This window comes from Trachurus japonicus, chromosome 16 (genome assembly GCF_045865225.1).
Source record: "Trachurus japonicus isolate A0001 chromosome 16, Traja_1.0".
NCBI classification, from domain to species: domain Eukaryota; kingdom Metazoa; phylum Chordata; class Actinopteri; order Carangiformes; family Carangidae; genus Trachurus; species Trachurus japonicus.
This window is the reverse complement of record NC_140922.1, coordinates 12,031,503-12,046,111: the sequence shown is the minus strand read 5'-3', so window position 1 is coordinate 12,046,111 and position 14,609 is coordinate 12,031,503. Positions and strand designations below refer to the sequence as shown.

Sequence of the window (14,609 nt, the reverse complement as noted above, 5' to 3'; positions counted from 1 at the left end):
AGCAGCTGAAGCCACATCCACCAGAGGAAACATGATGAACTGACCCAGCCTCCCTTATAGATCAGGACGCTCAGGCTGCTTTACATGAGACCTATTACATATCATTAGCAGCAGGCCTCCTTGGCCCAGTGCTGCAGTGAGGATTGTAAAAATGCCTTATCTCCCTCTAGTGGTGAATGTAATACTGCTGATCGTCATTGTCATTCTGGGCAGTGCCTCCCCATTGATCTTCATTCAGAAAGATACAACACTGCAGCAGTGGGAGCGTGCAACACTGGAATCAAATGGGTGCAGTACTCTGTGTATATGGGACCAGGTACGTTGAGCATATAGGGTTAGAAATGAAAAGAGCAACAAATTACACCTGTAAAAGAACGATGGTGTTAAACATGGAGACCTGTGTCTACTCAGTTGATGATGACTTGAATGTTACATCCTTTTTTTCCACCTCCAGTTTGTCTGGTTCTGTTATGCAGAGGCCTATATAATATATTTCACATTTTTATTATTGTCCACAAATCTCATGAAAAACAACAACAATAGTATTAGTCTGCCTCTCAATACTTTCTGTTTGTCTGTGGATCTTGGCCTGCCTCAAACCCCCTTTAGCCTACTCAAATCTACCTTAGGTGAAATATGTATTTTTTTTTAAAAAATTAGCTACAAAAAGAGCTGGGCATAGTAACAACATTCAATGTGTAGAGGAAACAGCCATGCTAACTGATATTTACTGCACCAGAATGGAGCAATTGGGGTCAAGTGAAAAATAAATAAACCACTGTGCTCATGTTCTCCAGTGTGGCTCATTGATGTGTTTTTAATAGTTTCTGGATGACAATGGAGAACATGCACCCAGAGGAATAAGCTGGAGCGTCTTCTGCATCAGCTCCACTGGAAATACACATTACTACAGGATCTATGGATTAATCGTTGGTCTTTTCATGGGAATTATTTTGTAAAACAATAAGAACAATAAAAAAAACCCCACCCGACTTATGATTTGAGTGGACACATATTCTCAGTCGACATTACCTCATGGAGCATCATAGTAAGGAGTGCATGTAGCTGTGATGTGCACAAGTATGGCCAGTATGCGCATGGCTGCATACATGCATGCAGTTCAGCGTGTTGAAGCATAAATCAGTACTGCTGACAGGGGCACTTGAGTGATGTGGAGACAAGATTGTTCACATCAGCATACTGTAGATTATTGATGGCCTCGGACTGTGTGAGGACACTTTCTATCAATCTCACATGATGAAGGAGCAGAGACCGGCTGCATAATTAGAGGGTAAAGTCAGTTTAAAGAATAGACACACATATGCGCATTAAAAAGGAGAGAGAGCTGTCCCTCAGATGAATCAATTCATCACAACTGTCAAATTGCCTCTTCTTCCTCCTCTATGCAAACTGCACCAGAATCAGCCGTGTGGCTTCACTGCAATCCCTCCAAAAAAAGAACGAAGAAAGGGAACAGGACTCGACTATTTTGGACATTGTAGGTGTTTATTTTCCTGTCACAGCCTGCAGCCTGTTTCGTCCCTTTTGTCTGATTCTCTCCTGTTCTGTCTCTCCGTCCTCGACACTCTCGGTTTGTTTCCCACTCTCCCTCCACCCCCCTTGAGCGTAGCTGGCTGCTGGGGTTGGCCTCTCTCTCTCTCTCTCTCTCTCTTTCTCTCTCTCTCTTGCTGTGCCACGTATGTAACCCAAACTGTGTGAGAGCCAAGCAGGGCTGGGCTACAGGAAAAGCTTTCCACAAGACCAGGCTGAGTCTTACAGTAAGTCTCCCTGGACCTTGTTCAGTGAGGAATGAAATGGGGCTGCACATTTTCATTTTCTGCTCTGAACTACTGTGTAGTTCATCTCTGCACCTTCCTCTACATTACCTTTTCTTTCCTTTTCATCTTCTTCCCCCCCCCCCCCCCACCGTTTACTTTCACTCTTTGTCTCTGGGTCAGACTTTCACTTTCCTCAACGTGTGCTGCTGTGTTGCTGTAAAACACGGTCCCGGCCCCTTCTCGTATGAACACAGGCTCCTCCCTCGGCCTTACTTAATGTCATTAACAGGTGGCTTTCTAAAATAGACACACACACGCACACACATACGCAAACAGCCCCAGAGAGCCCCATGCTGCCACAGATACACACAGATATGTTTTTAATCATGCTGGCACGGCTGTCGTCATGTGAGCGGACCACCCCGCAGCACCTTGGCTCGCTGATTCAGGATTTCAAACATGTATACACGCCATGAACAGGGTGCTGCTGTTGAGACTGAACATGAGTTGCAGGGGCGGTGTGAGGGACACACAAACAAACACACACACAGACACACACACATGGACACACACACTTAATCATCAACAGTGTTAACCAACCAGGCTGCAGCCCCCTCCCCTGTTACACTCACTTTCCATAACTCTTACGTACCACCCTCCCACCCCCTTTTCCCTCTCTCTCTGTCACTAACTCTCCCATCACCACTCTCCCCCTCTATTAAGTTTCAAGCGTCTCTTCCTCCTGAACTGAGCAACACACACCAAACAGGTCAGACTTATTCTTCTTTTCACTCCTGTGCATTAGCTAGTTATTGCTTTCTTACACCCATGTGTTAAACACGTGTTGTTGCTGCTGTTGGTCACACGATAGAGAGAGTTCATTGCTTTCACAACTTTAAATATCCCTGTGCGACAAGCTGATCCTCTGCACAGCTGCTACAGAGCTGAGGGCAGTGCACCTTAGTTTGTTTTTATTGATGCATCACAAACCACATAAACATGTATAAGTACACAGCTCTGGATAATCCTTTATTACAAAGTCGGCATTAGTTGGGGTGGGAGTTATCCACCCCCCCTCCCTCCCCCTTAGAGTAGCCTGGCATGCTGTAACCCCTCCGATCATCCTGGTTAATATGGATGTAATGTGATCGAGGTCTGTAATTCTGTGATCACTAACTTGGCTGTCAGCAGCTGCAGCTCTTGATGATCTTTATTACAGTTAATGTTGGGGGAGTATTCTGATGCACGGCTGCTATTCCAAAGCTTTGTTAATTAGAGATCTGCCTTTTATTAGCTTGGCAGATAAGAAGATTGGATCCTTTTACAGTGGTTACTGTCACTTAGGGCTATACCCGATAAATCAATATTATTGTTTATCAACATACGGCAGAGAGATATCATGGTGATCAAGTCCTATTATCATTATTGCTCATGTCATTGTTCAAAACAAAATTAATGTTGTCTATTCATGATTCCATTGATTAGAGATGTATTGAGCTGTTTTGGAGATAGATAGATAGATAGATAGATAGATAGATAGATAGATAGATAGATAGATAGATAGATAGATAGATAGATAGATAGATAGATAGATAGATAGATAGATAGATAGATAGATAGATAGATAGATAGATAGATAGATAGATAGATAGATAGATAGTCTACCTAACTAACTAACTAAATCTAATTTCCCAGGCTTACTCTCAGGTTTTAAATGCCGCATGCTGCCCTCTGTGTTTACACCCAAAATATCGTACACAAAGTACTTACTCTAAGTGGGTTCATGTGGTGCCTTGCCTATATAAAAACTCTGATGCTGTCAGCACAAAACTCTGAATTAAGTGATCTACCAACTGTGTGTGGCCTGCTGGTGCCGCCTTCCTAACTGGCCAGGCCTCTCGCCTCCACTATGTGACCTGTTGGACTGAGTTAATTATTGCAGCCCCCACTCTGTCAGAGGGTTCAGGCTTGAATTATCACCTCTCACGCACCCTGCGCAGAGGGGCGACACCGTTGCACCCTGTCACTCACGTTGTTTAAACTCAGTCACAGTTTGGAATAACAGAAACAGCTTTATAAGCCAGGACCACATGCACGCTGCTAAAGAAGACACTCATGGCTGCAGATTCCTGGTGTTTGGCGGTACACGTAATGCAGGATGGGAGATATTTGAGGCAACCCATTATCCCCTCAGATCAAAGGGGATCTGTGTGTAAGCCACAGATAGTTTACCTGCTCTGGGATGCGGTCTGCTGTCAACTCCTTTGGGAAAATAGAAGATGGGTGGTTCAGTCTGGCGCTGTGGTGTTATCTCTCACCTTGACCCCATACCAGACTACTCCACTAGCTCATCCAGCCCAATTGTTTCTTCATCTGAAGCAAAATCTGCCTTTCAGGGAAACGCCATATGGCTTATCTATTGTTGGCTGAGAGCGCGTCATATGGCTTTTAGGGGAGGGAATACTGTAGATGCTGATAAAGCTGTTGGAAATTAAATATTACGCTGGTGATGAAAGGATTTTGCTCTTGTGAAGCATATGCCGGCTGCTCTTTCATCTTTCTGTTTCATCTCTCTATTTCAGTGGACTGGACCGAAAACAGACAGTGGCTCTCCTGGTCCTGCCTACACCTCTTCCCATTTTATCATTACCTTATTTAATCCGTCCCCCTACTTTATTGTAGTTCTATTCATATCGCTTTCTGTCTAATTTCAGAGTTCTCCCTCACTTCCACTGTTCGTCCGGGCTTCTTTTGCTCAATTTACCCATCACAGTACAGTTGATAGCTGTGTCACCTCTTTTTGAGTGAGCTCAACCCTATCCAACCTGAGCACCTCCCCATTTTCTTCTCTTTTAACCCCCCCTTCCTTACATTTTTTCATCTATTATTTACTCCCCGTAATCTTTAGCCGAAGTCTGTTGTCCCATCCCCTCGTCTTTGTGGTTGGGCCAGGCCCGTTGAGACCAGTATGTGGTCCAACTTATTTGTACAGCAAGATGAGGATGGCCGCATGGGGGTGGCCGGGGCGGGACAAGGTGGAGGTCTGGCTGGAATGAAAGGTGGAAGGGTACAGAGGCGAACACACAAGATGAGTGACAGCCAGGAGGGGAAGATCAAGCTGGCCTTCTTTGTGTCTATCATCGGCGTCACACTGACGGTTCTCGGTGTGGGGACAGAGTTCTGGGTGGAGTTAGCCCAACCAAAGAATTTCAGCGGCAACCAGACCTGCCAGATGGCCCACTACGGCCTATGGAAGGGCTGCATCCGCACCCTATGGGTGGCTGACATAGACCCAGAGAGGACGAGCTGCGGCCCTGCTGAGCTACCTGGAGGTGAGGCCTCTGTCCAGTGTGTCTGTGTTTGTGTTCATCTGTCTGTCTGTCTGTCTGTCTGTCCTCTGTACTCTCTGCGAGGTGAGCAGGTGAGCTTTCTGCAGGGAGCGTGTCTGTTTTGTTTCTCTGACTGTCTGCTTATGTCTGCTTTCCTGCAAATTGATTTGCCCAGCCATGCAAGCCTTCCTCCAGGCTCCCCCCATGCTTCAGTACGTGCATCAGTGTGAGAGTGAATTGATAGAAAATGGTCAAAAAGATGTTTCTGAGTGGCTGTAAAACTGTTGACATCACTGAGGATATATAAACGATGTACATTTCTTTGCCATCATCACTGATGTGAAAAACAGAGGGAACAGGCATAACTAATATGGTGCATCGCCTCTGGGAATATGCTTACATCTGTAGGTCTCTCATCTGAACCCATGAGGGACCATGTGAAACCATGTCATGGTTAAAATAAAACAATTTCTGTCAAAAGTCAAGAATTGTCATTTAAAAAAAATTTTTTTTTAAATATATTCTGTATTTCACGTCGTTTTACCAGCATGCTGTATAGCTTCATTCACTATAAATTCACAAAGGGATAGACAGAGGATAGTTGTGTATGTGAAGCTGCCTGCATACATATGTATCTAGGTCATCCTACAGATAATGTGCAAATTGAATCATTAAAGAAATACGATACAGGGAAACAGATCTGGTGGAATGAAGCTGCACACAGAGGACCACAGTGAAGCTGTTTTCAATTCTTCTCCCGCCGTAAACACACAGAGCAGCATGCAGGTACATCCCCCGTTATACAACATTATCCTTATGATTCATAACGTTGTCTGTGTAATGAAGCATTATTAATTTTAAGATTTTCTCCTCACTGGGCACCTAATCATCTCCTGTTGTGCACACAGTGCCGACAGGTGATAAAGGCGCAGACCACAGGTTTATGGTGCTGATGAACATCCATGTTTGGAGTTGTGACAGCTCCGTTCTTAAAGCACTTTATTCAACTTGACCGTGGTTATGTTCTCCAGAGTGCGTCGATTATCTGCACAATGACCTATTTCTGTCTGAAAGGAGAGGCAGGTATTGAAAGATGGAGATAGGCATAGCACGGCAGGCTTTAGGAGGAGCTTCTCCTGGAATCACTCCCTGTCTGAGGAAATCTGCTGTGATGCAACAGAGCACTAAAGAGACCAAAATGCATCCCCTCACCCCCAGCAGATACATGCAGATCACATATATAGCCTACATAGATACTCCTCACATACATCACCTTGAATGGCGTGTCACTATTGTTTTGTATCCAGTTTTCAAGGACTAATTCATCATTTCTGTCAAAATGTTCCCGCACGTCTGGCTGCGGCTTCCCTCTAACGGATATCTATCTCAATGCTTCCAAGATGGTCTGTTAGAGTGTGAATGCAGCCAGTATGCTTCTGACAATCTTTTTCACACTGTTGGCCCACGCCGCCTGTTGCAGATGGCCGTGGGCTCCCAGTGTTTGGAGGAAAACAACTGTTTTTTGCCATCTCTGCTTCTCTGTATCGCATCCCTGTTTACATGCCTCTGGCTCACGTCCCAAGCAAAGTGCAGCCCGCGCCGATGCTGCGCCTGTCATCTCAAGACCAGCTATCCGTCTTCGCTGCCTGCTGGAGAGGAACATGATGGCTCAATAATTATAGCCTCAGTGATGGTAACAAGAGCAAAATCAGTTGACTGTGATAGCATAATGTGTTAAAAAAAATCAGTAGGCTGATAAATGGAGTGTCTGCTTCAATGAAAATGTTTGCAAACGTGCTCGGGCTCAGACATGTTTGTGTGTAAAAGAAATTAAATGTGTGTAGAAGCTTGTGGACATCTTGGACCACATATTTGACGGGTAACTCATCACTATGTGCTTGTGAAGCCAAGTGGAATCTGACTACTTCACAGTTTTTGTCTAAATATAGAGAGGGGGAAACGAGGAAGAGGGACTGAGGGAGAGAGTATGTCTAATGCAGTATTAACCAACCCCTCTGTGCTTCCTCCCCCTCTTGACATCTCCTGCTCCCCTCACCTCCTTCTCCATCTGTGGCTCCCCTCTCTCTTCTCCTTCACTCACCACCCCACCATCTGCCCCCCTCTTTCCCCACTATCTCACCCCCCCCCCCTTCATCTTCGACTCACCCCACACATCCTCTTCCCCTCACTCACTGCGCCTCTCCATTTCTATCCTCCATCTGCCCCTTCTCCCTGTCGACCACTCCTTCTCTCCCCTCTGCCATCCACCCTCAGTGTTTTGCCGTCTCTCACCCTCTCTGGCGGCACCATATGTGCAGCGCTGGGCAGTGTGTGTTGAGTGTGTAGCGGTGTGTGTGTGTGTGTCTGGATACTCCAGCTAATGCTCGACACTTGGATATAAATAGGAATGATGCCTGGAAGGACAGCGTGCATGGATGCATAGGAGGCACATCACAGAAGACCAGCAGTCATCCATAGGAGTGTGTGAGTGTGTGTGTGTGTGTGTGTGTGTGTGTGTGTGTGTGTGTGTGTGTGTGGGTCTGATCTCTTTGTCTGATCTTTTCTTTTTAACCACAGAAACCAACTGCACCTACTTCAAATTCTTCACCTCTGGGGAGAATGCAGTCATATTCAAGAAGACGACTAACAAAAGTGAGATACCTTCCTTTGCGATCTTTGATATACAAATAGATACACACTAACAGTTAAACAGCAGTTTCTATCAATATAAAGATGTTGAGTGTTGTGCTCACAGGACCATCCTGGTGGTTTTTGCATGTTTTAGCCCATTAACTTCTGCTGCCACCCATTTTCCGGAGCAAACCCTAAGCTATCAGACTGATTAATGTGTGTACCTTTACCATCCAGGGTAGCTACCACTGGTTTCAGCGCAGTTTGGAGACTTGGTACTTACATCACAGTGAACATAAAGTCATCTTTGTCTCTTCTGAAAACTTCCTTGATGATGCATTCAAGGACTATCTGATATTTGACACACTTAGTTGCCACTTTATTCAGCAGACCTAGCCAAAACTATAATGGAAGCAATAAATCTCACCCTCATGAATAGCTATGTTTAGTTTTTGCTCAAAAAGTTTTAGAAGCGTCTTAATTTCGGGAGTGTGCCTATGTTCCCTCAGCCCTATGTTCCCTCTGGACTCTCTCTACCTATCTGGACTCTGTCTATCTGGCCTGTCTAGCCTCTATCTGGTCTTTTTACTAAACTTAACCAACTCCTTTCTTCATTGCCTAAACCCAACCAATGGTGATAGGGCCTAATTTTCAGTGACAACAAAAGTTAGAAATGTGGGAACATAGGGCTGAGGGAACATAGGGCTGTGGGAACATAGGAATGACCCCTTGATATTTCAGTGTATGGTCATTTTGGAGGCTAAATGACCATAAATCATACAGGCATGAACTTAAACCAGTTCCTGCTGCAGTTAGTCATGCTAACAGCCTAAGCGGCCAAAACAGCTCCACATTAACATACTAACACGCTCAAACTGACGATGCTAACATGCTGAGGCTAATATCATAGCTACACACCACCTATTAATTTAGCATGGTTAGCATGTTGACATTTAGTCCAGTAAGACCAGTAGAAATATTGACCTGATGGTGAGCTGGATGAAAAGTCGTGGGATCCTCAAAGTCACTTAAATTCATACATATATATATATTTTTTTTTTGGCTTTTCATGCCTTTATTCGATAGGACAGTTGAGAGTGTGACAGGAAATGGGAGGCAGAGATGGGGGGAAAGACATGCAGGATAGGGCCGTCCGACGCGGGACTCGAACCGGGGCCGCCTGCAACGAGGACTATAGCCTCAACACATGGGGCGGGTGCTCTACCAACTGAGCTAAACTCCGCCCCTTAAATTCATACATAAGGGAACATGAATGTGTGTATCAAATTTCAGGACGATCCATCCAATAGTTTTGGAGACGTTTCACTCAAATCTACAAATGCAAAGACACAGTGGTGGATTAAAAGTCAGAGGGATTCATCCTCTGAGGACCATGAATGTGTGTACAAAACTGTGTGGGATTACACAACTCTTACGGCCTGTAGTCAAATGATCTCACTCCAACAAGCCCCTCCAAGAGCGGAAAAACACAAATAGCCTATCGTCTTTTCATAGAGGCCTATGTTGCTTATCAGCTTCTATATTTTTGGCTTCTTCTTTTCACCAAAAAGTCTCATTCTTCAATCTTTTATCTGATGTGAATGAATTAATGAATTAATAAAATGATGTCTGTATGGTGGTGTGTCAAAAAAAAAAATCTGGCACCGGCTGTTTTGAAATGTTGGTCTGCTTTATGGGTTGCACCTGTTCAGGTTTACGTCGCCAGTAAATTCTGTTTTAAAGAGAGCCAACAGGAGAAGTGGCACATTTCACTACTTTTTTTTTCATGTTTTAACAATCACGTGCAATCAAATATAAGCCCAGAAGAATCAAACTTTGTGAGGTTATGCAAATGTTGCAGTGACTGACTATGAAATCCCCAGTTTCCACACAGCATTTGACAATACTCCCCTTTACTCTAGATTTCTTGCTACGTTCAGTTTTATATACCAGCTTTATACATTATTCTGTCTCATCTGTTCATGTGCTCTCGTTCACAGATTTGAATCTAGCAGCAGCTATTGTTGCCCTTTTGAGTTTGACCATGATGGTCATGGGCTCCATCTGTATCGTCATGGCCCTGAGCAAAGGAGTGCAGTTCTTTCTCAAGCCAGCCTCCTTCTGTTTCATCCTATCAGGTAAGGACTTCACTGCAGATTGCACATTGTATTAAATGTTCTGATCTGATGTCGAATTCTTCTCTCCCTTTGTCCAGGCGTACTGGTCCTTCTCTCTATCCTGATATTCCACCAGTCTGTTCTGGCCCTTCTGTCCAGTAACCACGCCATACCGTTACACCATGAGCTGTCCTGGTCAGTGGCCTGTGTAGGCTCGGCGGGAGCAGCTCTTATTTTGGGAGGATGCCTCTTCGTCATCATCTCTCTTCCGTTTAGCCTCTGGCAGAAATGCTTGCCACACAAGAATAGCGCCACCTAGCACTCAAATGCTAAAATATACACAAAGTGTTTTTGATAAAAGTGCTTGAGGGCAAGTAATCTATGAAAGCTCATTTCCTGAGGGCTACAACCTTGAGCTTGCTCTTGGCATTTAATTTGTCAGAGAGGTGAAACCAGGTCTTAATCAAACATATGAGGAAAAGTCATCAGCACATGAAGAATCCCTCTGGAGTTAAACTAAAATTTGTATTAGGGTTGTTGTTGTTTTTTTTCTAGAAAATAGATGGAGGCTTAATGGCCTACTCAAAGCTTTACAACCACACATAAATCTACACAGTCTTTCTGCCAGCATAAGTAGAGTAAATACATTTTATATTTAAAAACCTTTTATTATTTTAGATTATGTAGATTTTTTTTTATATGGAAGCTCATTTCTGCCAAGAGAAGTAGAAAAAACAAAATAGAACAAGTTCCTCTGATAAATAGACAATAGGTTTCCATAATTTATGCCCTCTATAGCAGCAGTCTCTGATCAACAGGATGATATAATGTCTCTGTCTTTCCAAAACCTGTTTACAATATTATGATTAAGGAAGGAGGTTATGGAATTGCCATTGCTTTTAATTTGGCTGGGGCATAGCACATCCATGGCTCTCTTGGATAGGCTACATATTCTATATCTACCATATCCACAACATTTATTTTTGTATTTCATTCCATGTCACAGTGCAAATGTAGATTCACGCACATTTATGTGAATGGATGTAGATGTGTTTTGCAATTTCAACACAATACTTCAGTGACTCCTCCATAACAAATAATATAATAATTTGGCTGCAAAAAAAACATGGGACAGATAGATGCCTCCTGATAAAATCCAATATTTTGCTGACCCATCCACCCACTCTGACCGCTTCCCTTTGTTTCTCTGTAACAATGTCAGCTTGGCTGCTAGAGGGCTGTAACCTGAATATAAATGTCTTTTTACAACACTATAAGTTTGTAAGTCAATTACTCTCTCATAATGTTGACTCACTGAAATCATTTTCTATTTTTTTTTTCTCCAAGCAGAAATGGTCTTCCATAATTTAAAATTCCCTAATACCATAAGAATGTATCAGTGTAGCAACAAATACTTTTTTTTCCTTTCTTTTTTTGTTTTTGATAATGCTAACAATCAGTATGCGGTACATCCAGAAGTCATTTGTCCTATCTGCTGTTCGTTGCCTTATGAACTCAATGAGTCTCATTTTTATTCTAGCAGTGCGTCCTATGAGACACTGTTTTTTACACTTCGTACTTGATAAACAGGAAGCTTTAGTTGTTATTATTTATTACTTGTGTGTTTAACATTGGGTGAATGCTGCTTCAGTATATGAATGTATGATGAATGAAATCAACTGTGAGAGGAGATTAAAATACCATTTTGTATATCAGAGAATAATGGACTCACTTTATAACCTCAACTCTGTACATAAAATGAGTGTGTTTATATTTTATGAACGGTCACTGTTGTTTTGTGTCAGTTACTTTATTTTGGAATATGTGTGGTGTAAATACATTTTATTTGTGTCATAGGATGCTCATCTTTTCTCTCTGTAGCAAGAAATTATATGTGCTCATTTCTACTTGTATGTACCTAGTATGTGGCACTACTTCTGCTTTTCATTAAAGGGATTTGACATACAATGTTTTTGTTTGTTGGCATGACACCCTGTCTGCCCTCAAACTTTCACCCATTTTCCCCCCTTTACAGTGTGACTCCTAACCTCTCTGCCAAACATGCCCCTCCCCCAAATCCGCTCCTCTATAATTAGGCCAGAGCTCATCGCAATGCATTTCACTGCAGAGGTTAGGAAACCTTACCCTTGAATTTCAACGATGTACCCCCCGCCGGCCTATCCTCATACCTCTGTGCCCTCTCGTCCCCTTCGCCGCCCTCGACCTCAGCGCGCCACTTCCCCTGACTGAGCCCAGGGTCACCACCCCTCGTCCCGCCAGCCTCCTCACAGACAGACAATTGATCAAATCAGAAAAGTCCCAATCACTGTCCTTACAGCCGGCCCACAGGGGAGTCGGGTGGCATCCGGACGGTCACTTTCAATCACCTGACCACCTTTATGCACACAAACACGCTGCGAACTCCCACTAGGCGGAAAGTGAATCCACATGACACACTATCCTGGTTGTATATATAGCTGTTAATAGCTCTGCTGAGACTGTGACACTACTTGCATCTTTGTAAATGGAAATGGACTTCCTAGGATTCTTGATATGGGAACTGCAGATTGGAAATGGAAGCTCATAAAACCTGAAAAATCTCAGCTGTTATGATTGTTAAGTTGACAAAAATACTGACGACCATAAATTTTAAGATGCCCTATCACCCCAAACTGTGATAAGGAGTGATGCCTGGGTGGTGGATGACATGCTTTGCTTTGCCAGCTTCTCGTTGTTCCTCCTTGAACCTCTCATCGTGGCATCACTGTGAATATAGCTAGACTGCAGAAGGTATGATAATAGCAGGCTAGGGCTCTCCAGATAACTAATCCTCAAGGTCCAGGAGCACTGCTTGGAATCTCAGACTCCTTGTCAAGGATGTGACACCACCTCCCTGTCCTCTTTCAATCTGATCCTCTCTGGAAGCATTCCCACATCCCCCTCCTCCTCCTGCCGGTGATGATCCCTCTGAGGTCAAACAAAGCCTGCCCAGGGGGATAAAGTGGCTAAAGCAAGACCATGACAGTACTTTATAATTGTTCATGCAAAATCATGCATGAGGTACCAGATGGACCACATCCGAAAAAAACAAAACAAAAACAAATTGTAGCCTACTCAGGAAAGGCAGCGGTCACAGAGAAGCACACTGAATTAACTTTCAGTTGCTTTTCTCATTATCCTGCTTGGCAAACACCACCCATCTGCCACCATCCATATATTAGCAAATTTTATGAGCCTCAGGTCTGACAGAGAAGGTTGAAGTCTCTTTAGGATCACAGCATGCCAAAGAATCTCTGAGACACCTTCAACTTGAATAACTACTGTGAGAAGTGTTTCCTCACCAATGTGTATGTCTGTGTTAAAGAAACTAAGTACATTTAATCAGGCACTGTAAATATTTCTACTACCATATTTTCATTAAAGCCCATTTTTCAGTTCAGTTCACTATGTACCAGATATTGTGCTTATAACACTTATTTGACAGCTATCAGCAGCACAAATTACTTTACAGACTGAGATTGATCAGTTCAATGACCAGTTTATGGCATATGATGCATTTTTCTGGATTCAGCAGTTTATAAATCTGTGGCAGTCGACTCCACTAGGCTCATCTGTAACATAAAAAATCCGCTTAGATGTTACAGTGTCATTAATAATGATCCAATAAATCTAATATTATGATATTGCACTTAACAGCTGAACAAGGCAGCTCCTTCTTCTGTCTAAAGCCTGTTAAAATACCGTAGATGCACTGGAGACTTTGAATACTACACTTGCAAAAATTGCATATTTGTCTTTCAAACTATATTTGTGATGCCACAAAATCATCTTGTGCATATGTGCACATGCTAAAATGAGATTTAACCGTAACCCTGAGCACAGAGAAGCTTTCCTCACTTCAGCAGATGAATATGAAAACAGCCGTCTAGTGTCAAACTCTGACCATACGTCATCCTGCACAGTGAAGCTCAAACATCCAAGTGAAGGAGCAATGAGCAAAACACATTTTTGAGTGACAGAAGACTTTGGTTTACGTTTTTCACTGCAGGATTGTGCAGTATTTTTAAAATGTGGCATTGCTACATTGACTTAGTGAAGGATCTGAATACCTCTACAGCTGTTGTAGCCTGTCAGCAGATAATCTTGAGGGATACTTGAAACAATGCGATACAGTACGACGAGTATGCTCAGGCTGCAGACCCCCACCTCTCTCTCGGCAAAAAAGAAACAAAAGACAGCAGTCTGTGAATATGTCTGTTATTGGTTTTTTTTTTATAAACTTCGTGCAATACAGTGTTTAAGTTTATCACACATTTAGATAAACCATAATCATTTGTCTAGATATATCTATTCTCAACTACATACTATTCATATTGCCCACATAAATGCTATCTGTGTGCAGTTTTATCACATTTTTCTTTTTCTGAAATGAAATCAAAGAAATGAAAACGTATAGAATCTGGAAGCGTCTGGTTGTTGTTTTAGTTTCTTCATCATGTCATGTAGCAGGTGTGTTCATGGTTTCAACCCCCAGATCTGCAGTCACCCAGGAACCATTTAGAATAGAGAGTTGGGACGAGGGGGCTGTGGATGAGATGGGTGGGTGGGTGTGGGTGTGGGTGTGGGTGGGCTGGGTGGTGGAGGTTACATGTCTTTACATTCTCATCAACATAAACAGAACAGGTCAGAGTTCAGACTCAGCAGTCGGCCGTCACAGGGGAAGCACAGTGAAGAGAATCTTTGGGGAGGTTAAG

At 43.3% G+C, this 14,609-nt stretch overlaps 1 protein-coding gene across 1 annotated transcript; it reads left to right on the top strand.

Moving 5' to 3' along the window:
- Positions 1–2,405: 2,405 nt before the first annotated feature.
- cacng6b (calcium channel, voltage-dependent, gamma subunit 6b) lies at positions 2,406–10,573 on the top strand. Its single transcript, XM_085801473.1, has 5 exons — positions 2,406–2,547; positions 4,361–5,110; positions 7,685–7,759; positions 9,739–9,876; positions 9,954–10,573. The coding sequence occupies exons 2-5, from the start codon at positions 4,747–4,749 to the stop codon at positions 10,172–10,174; spliced, it is 798 nt and encodes a 265-aa protein (XP_085657599.1). The 5' UTR covers positions 2,406–2,547; positions 4,361–4,746; the 3' UTR covers positions 10,175–10,573.
- The last annotated feature ends 4,036 nt before the right edge of the window (positions 10,574–14,609 follow it).

What these genes read in the sequence shown, in the direction of transcription:
- cacng6b (XM_085801473.1), top strand. Translation starts at nt 4,747, where the DNA reads ATGTGGTCCAACTTATTTGTACAGCAAGATGAGGATGGCCGCATGGGG. An exon ending in CCCTGCTGAGCTACCTGGAG is followed by an intron (nt 5,111 to 7,684) that starts GTGAGGCCTCTG and finishes TTTTAACCACAG; the next exon opens with AAACCAACTGCACCTACTTC. An exon ending in CAAGAAGACGACTAACAAAA is followed by an intron (nt 7,760 to 9,738) that starts GTGAGATACCTT and finishes TCTCGTTCACAG; the next exon opens with ATTTGAATCTAGCAGCAGCT.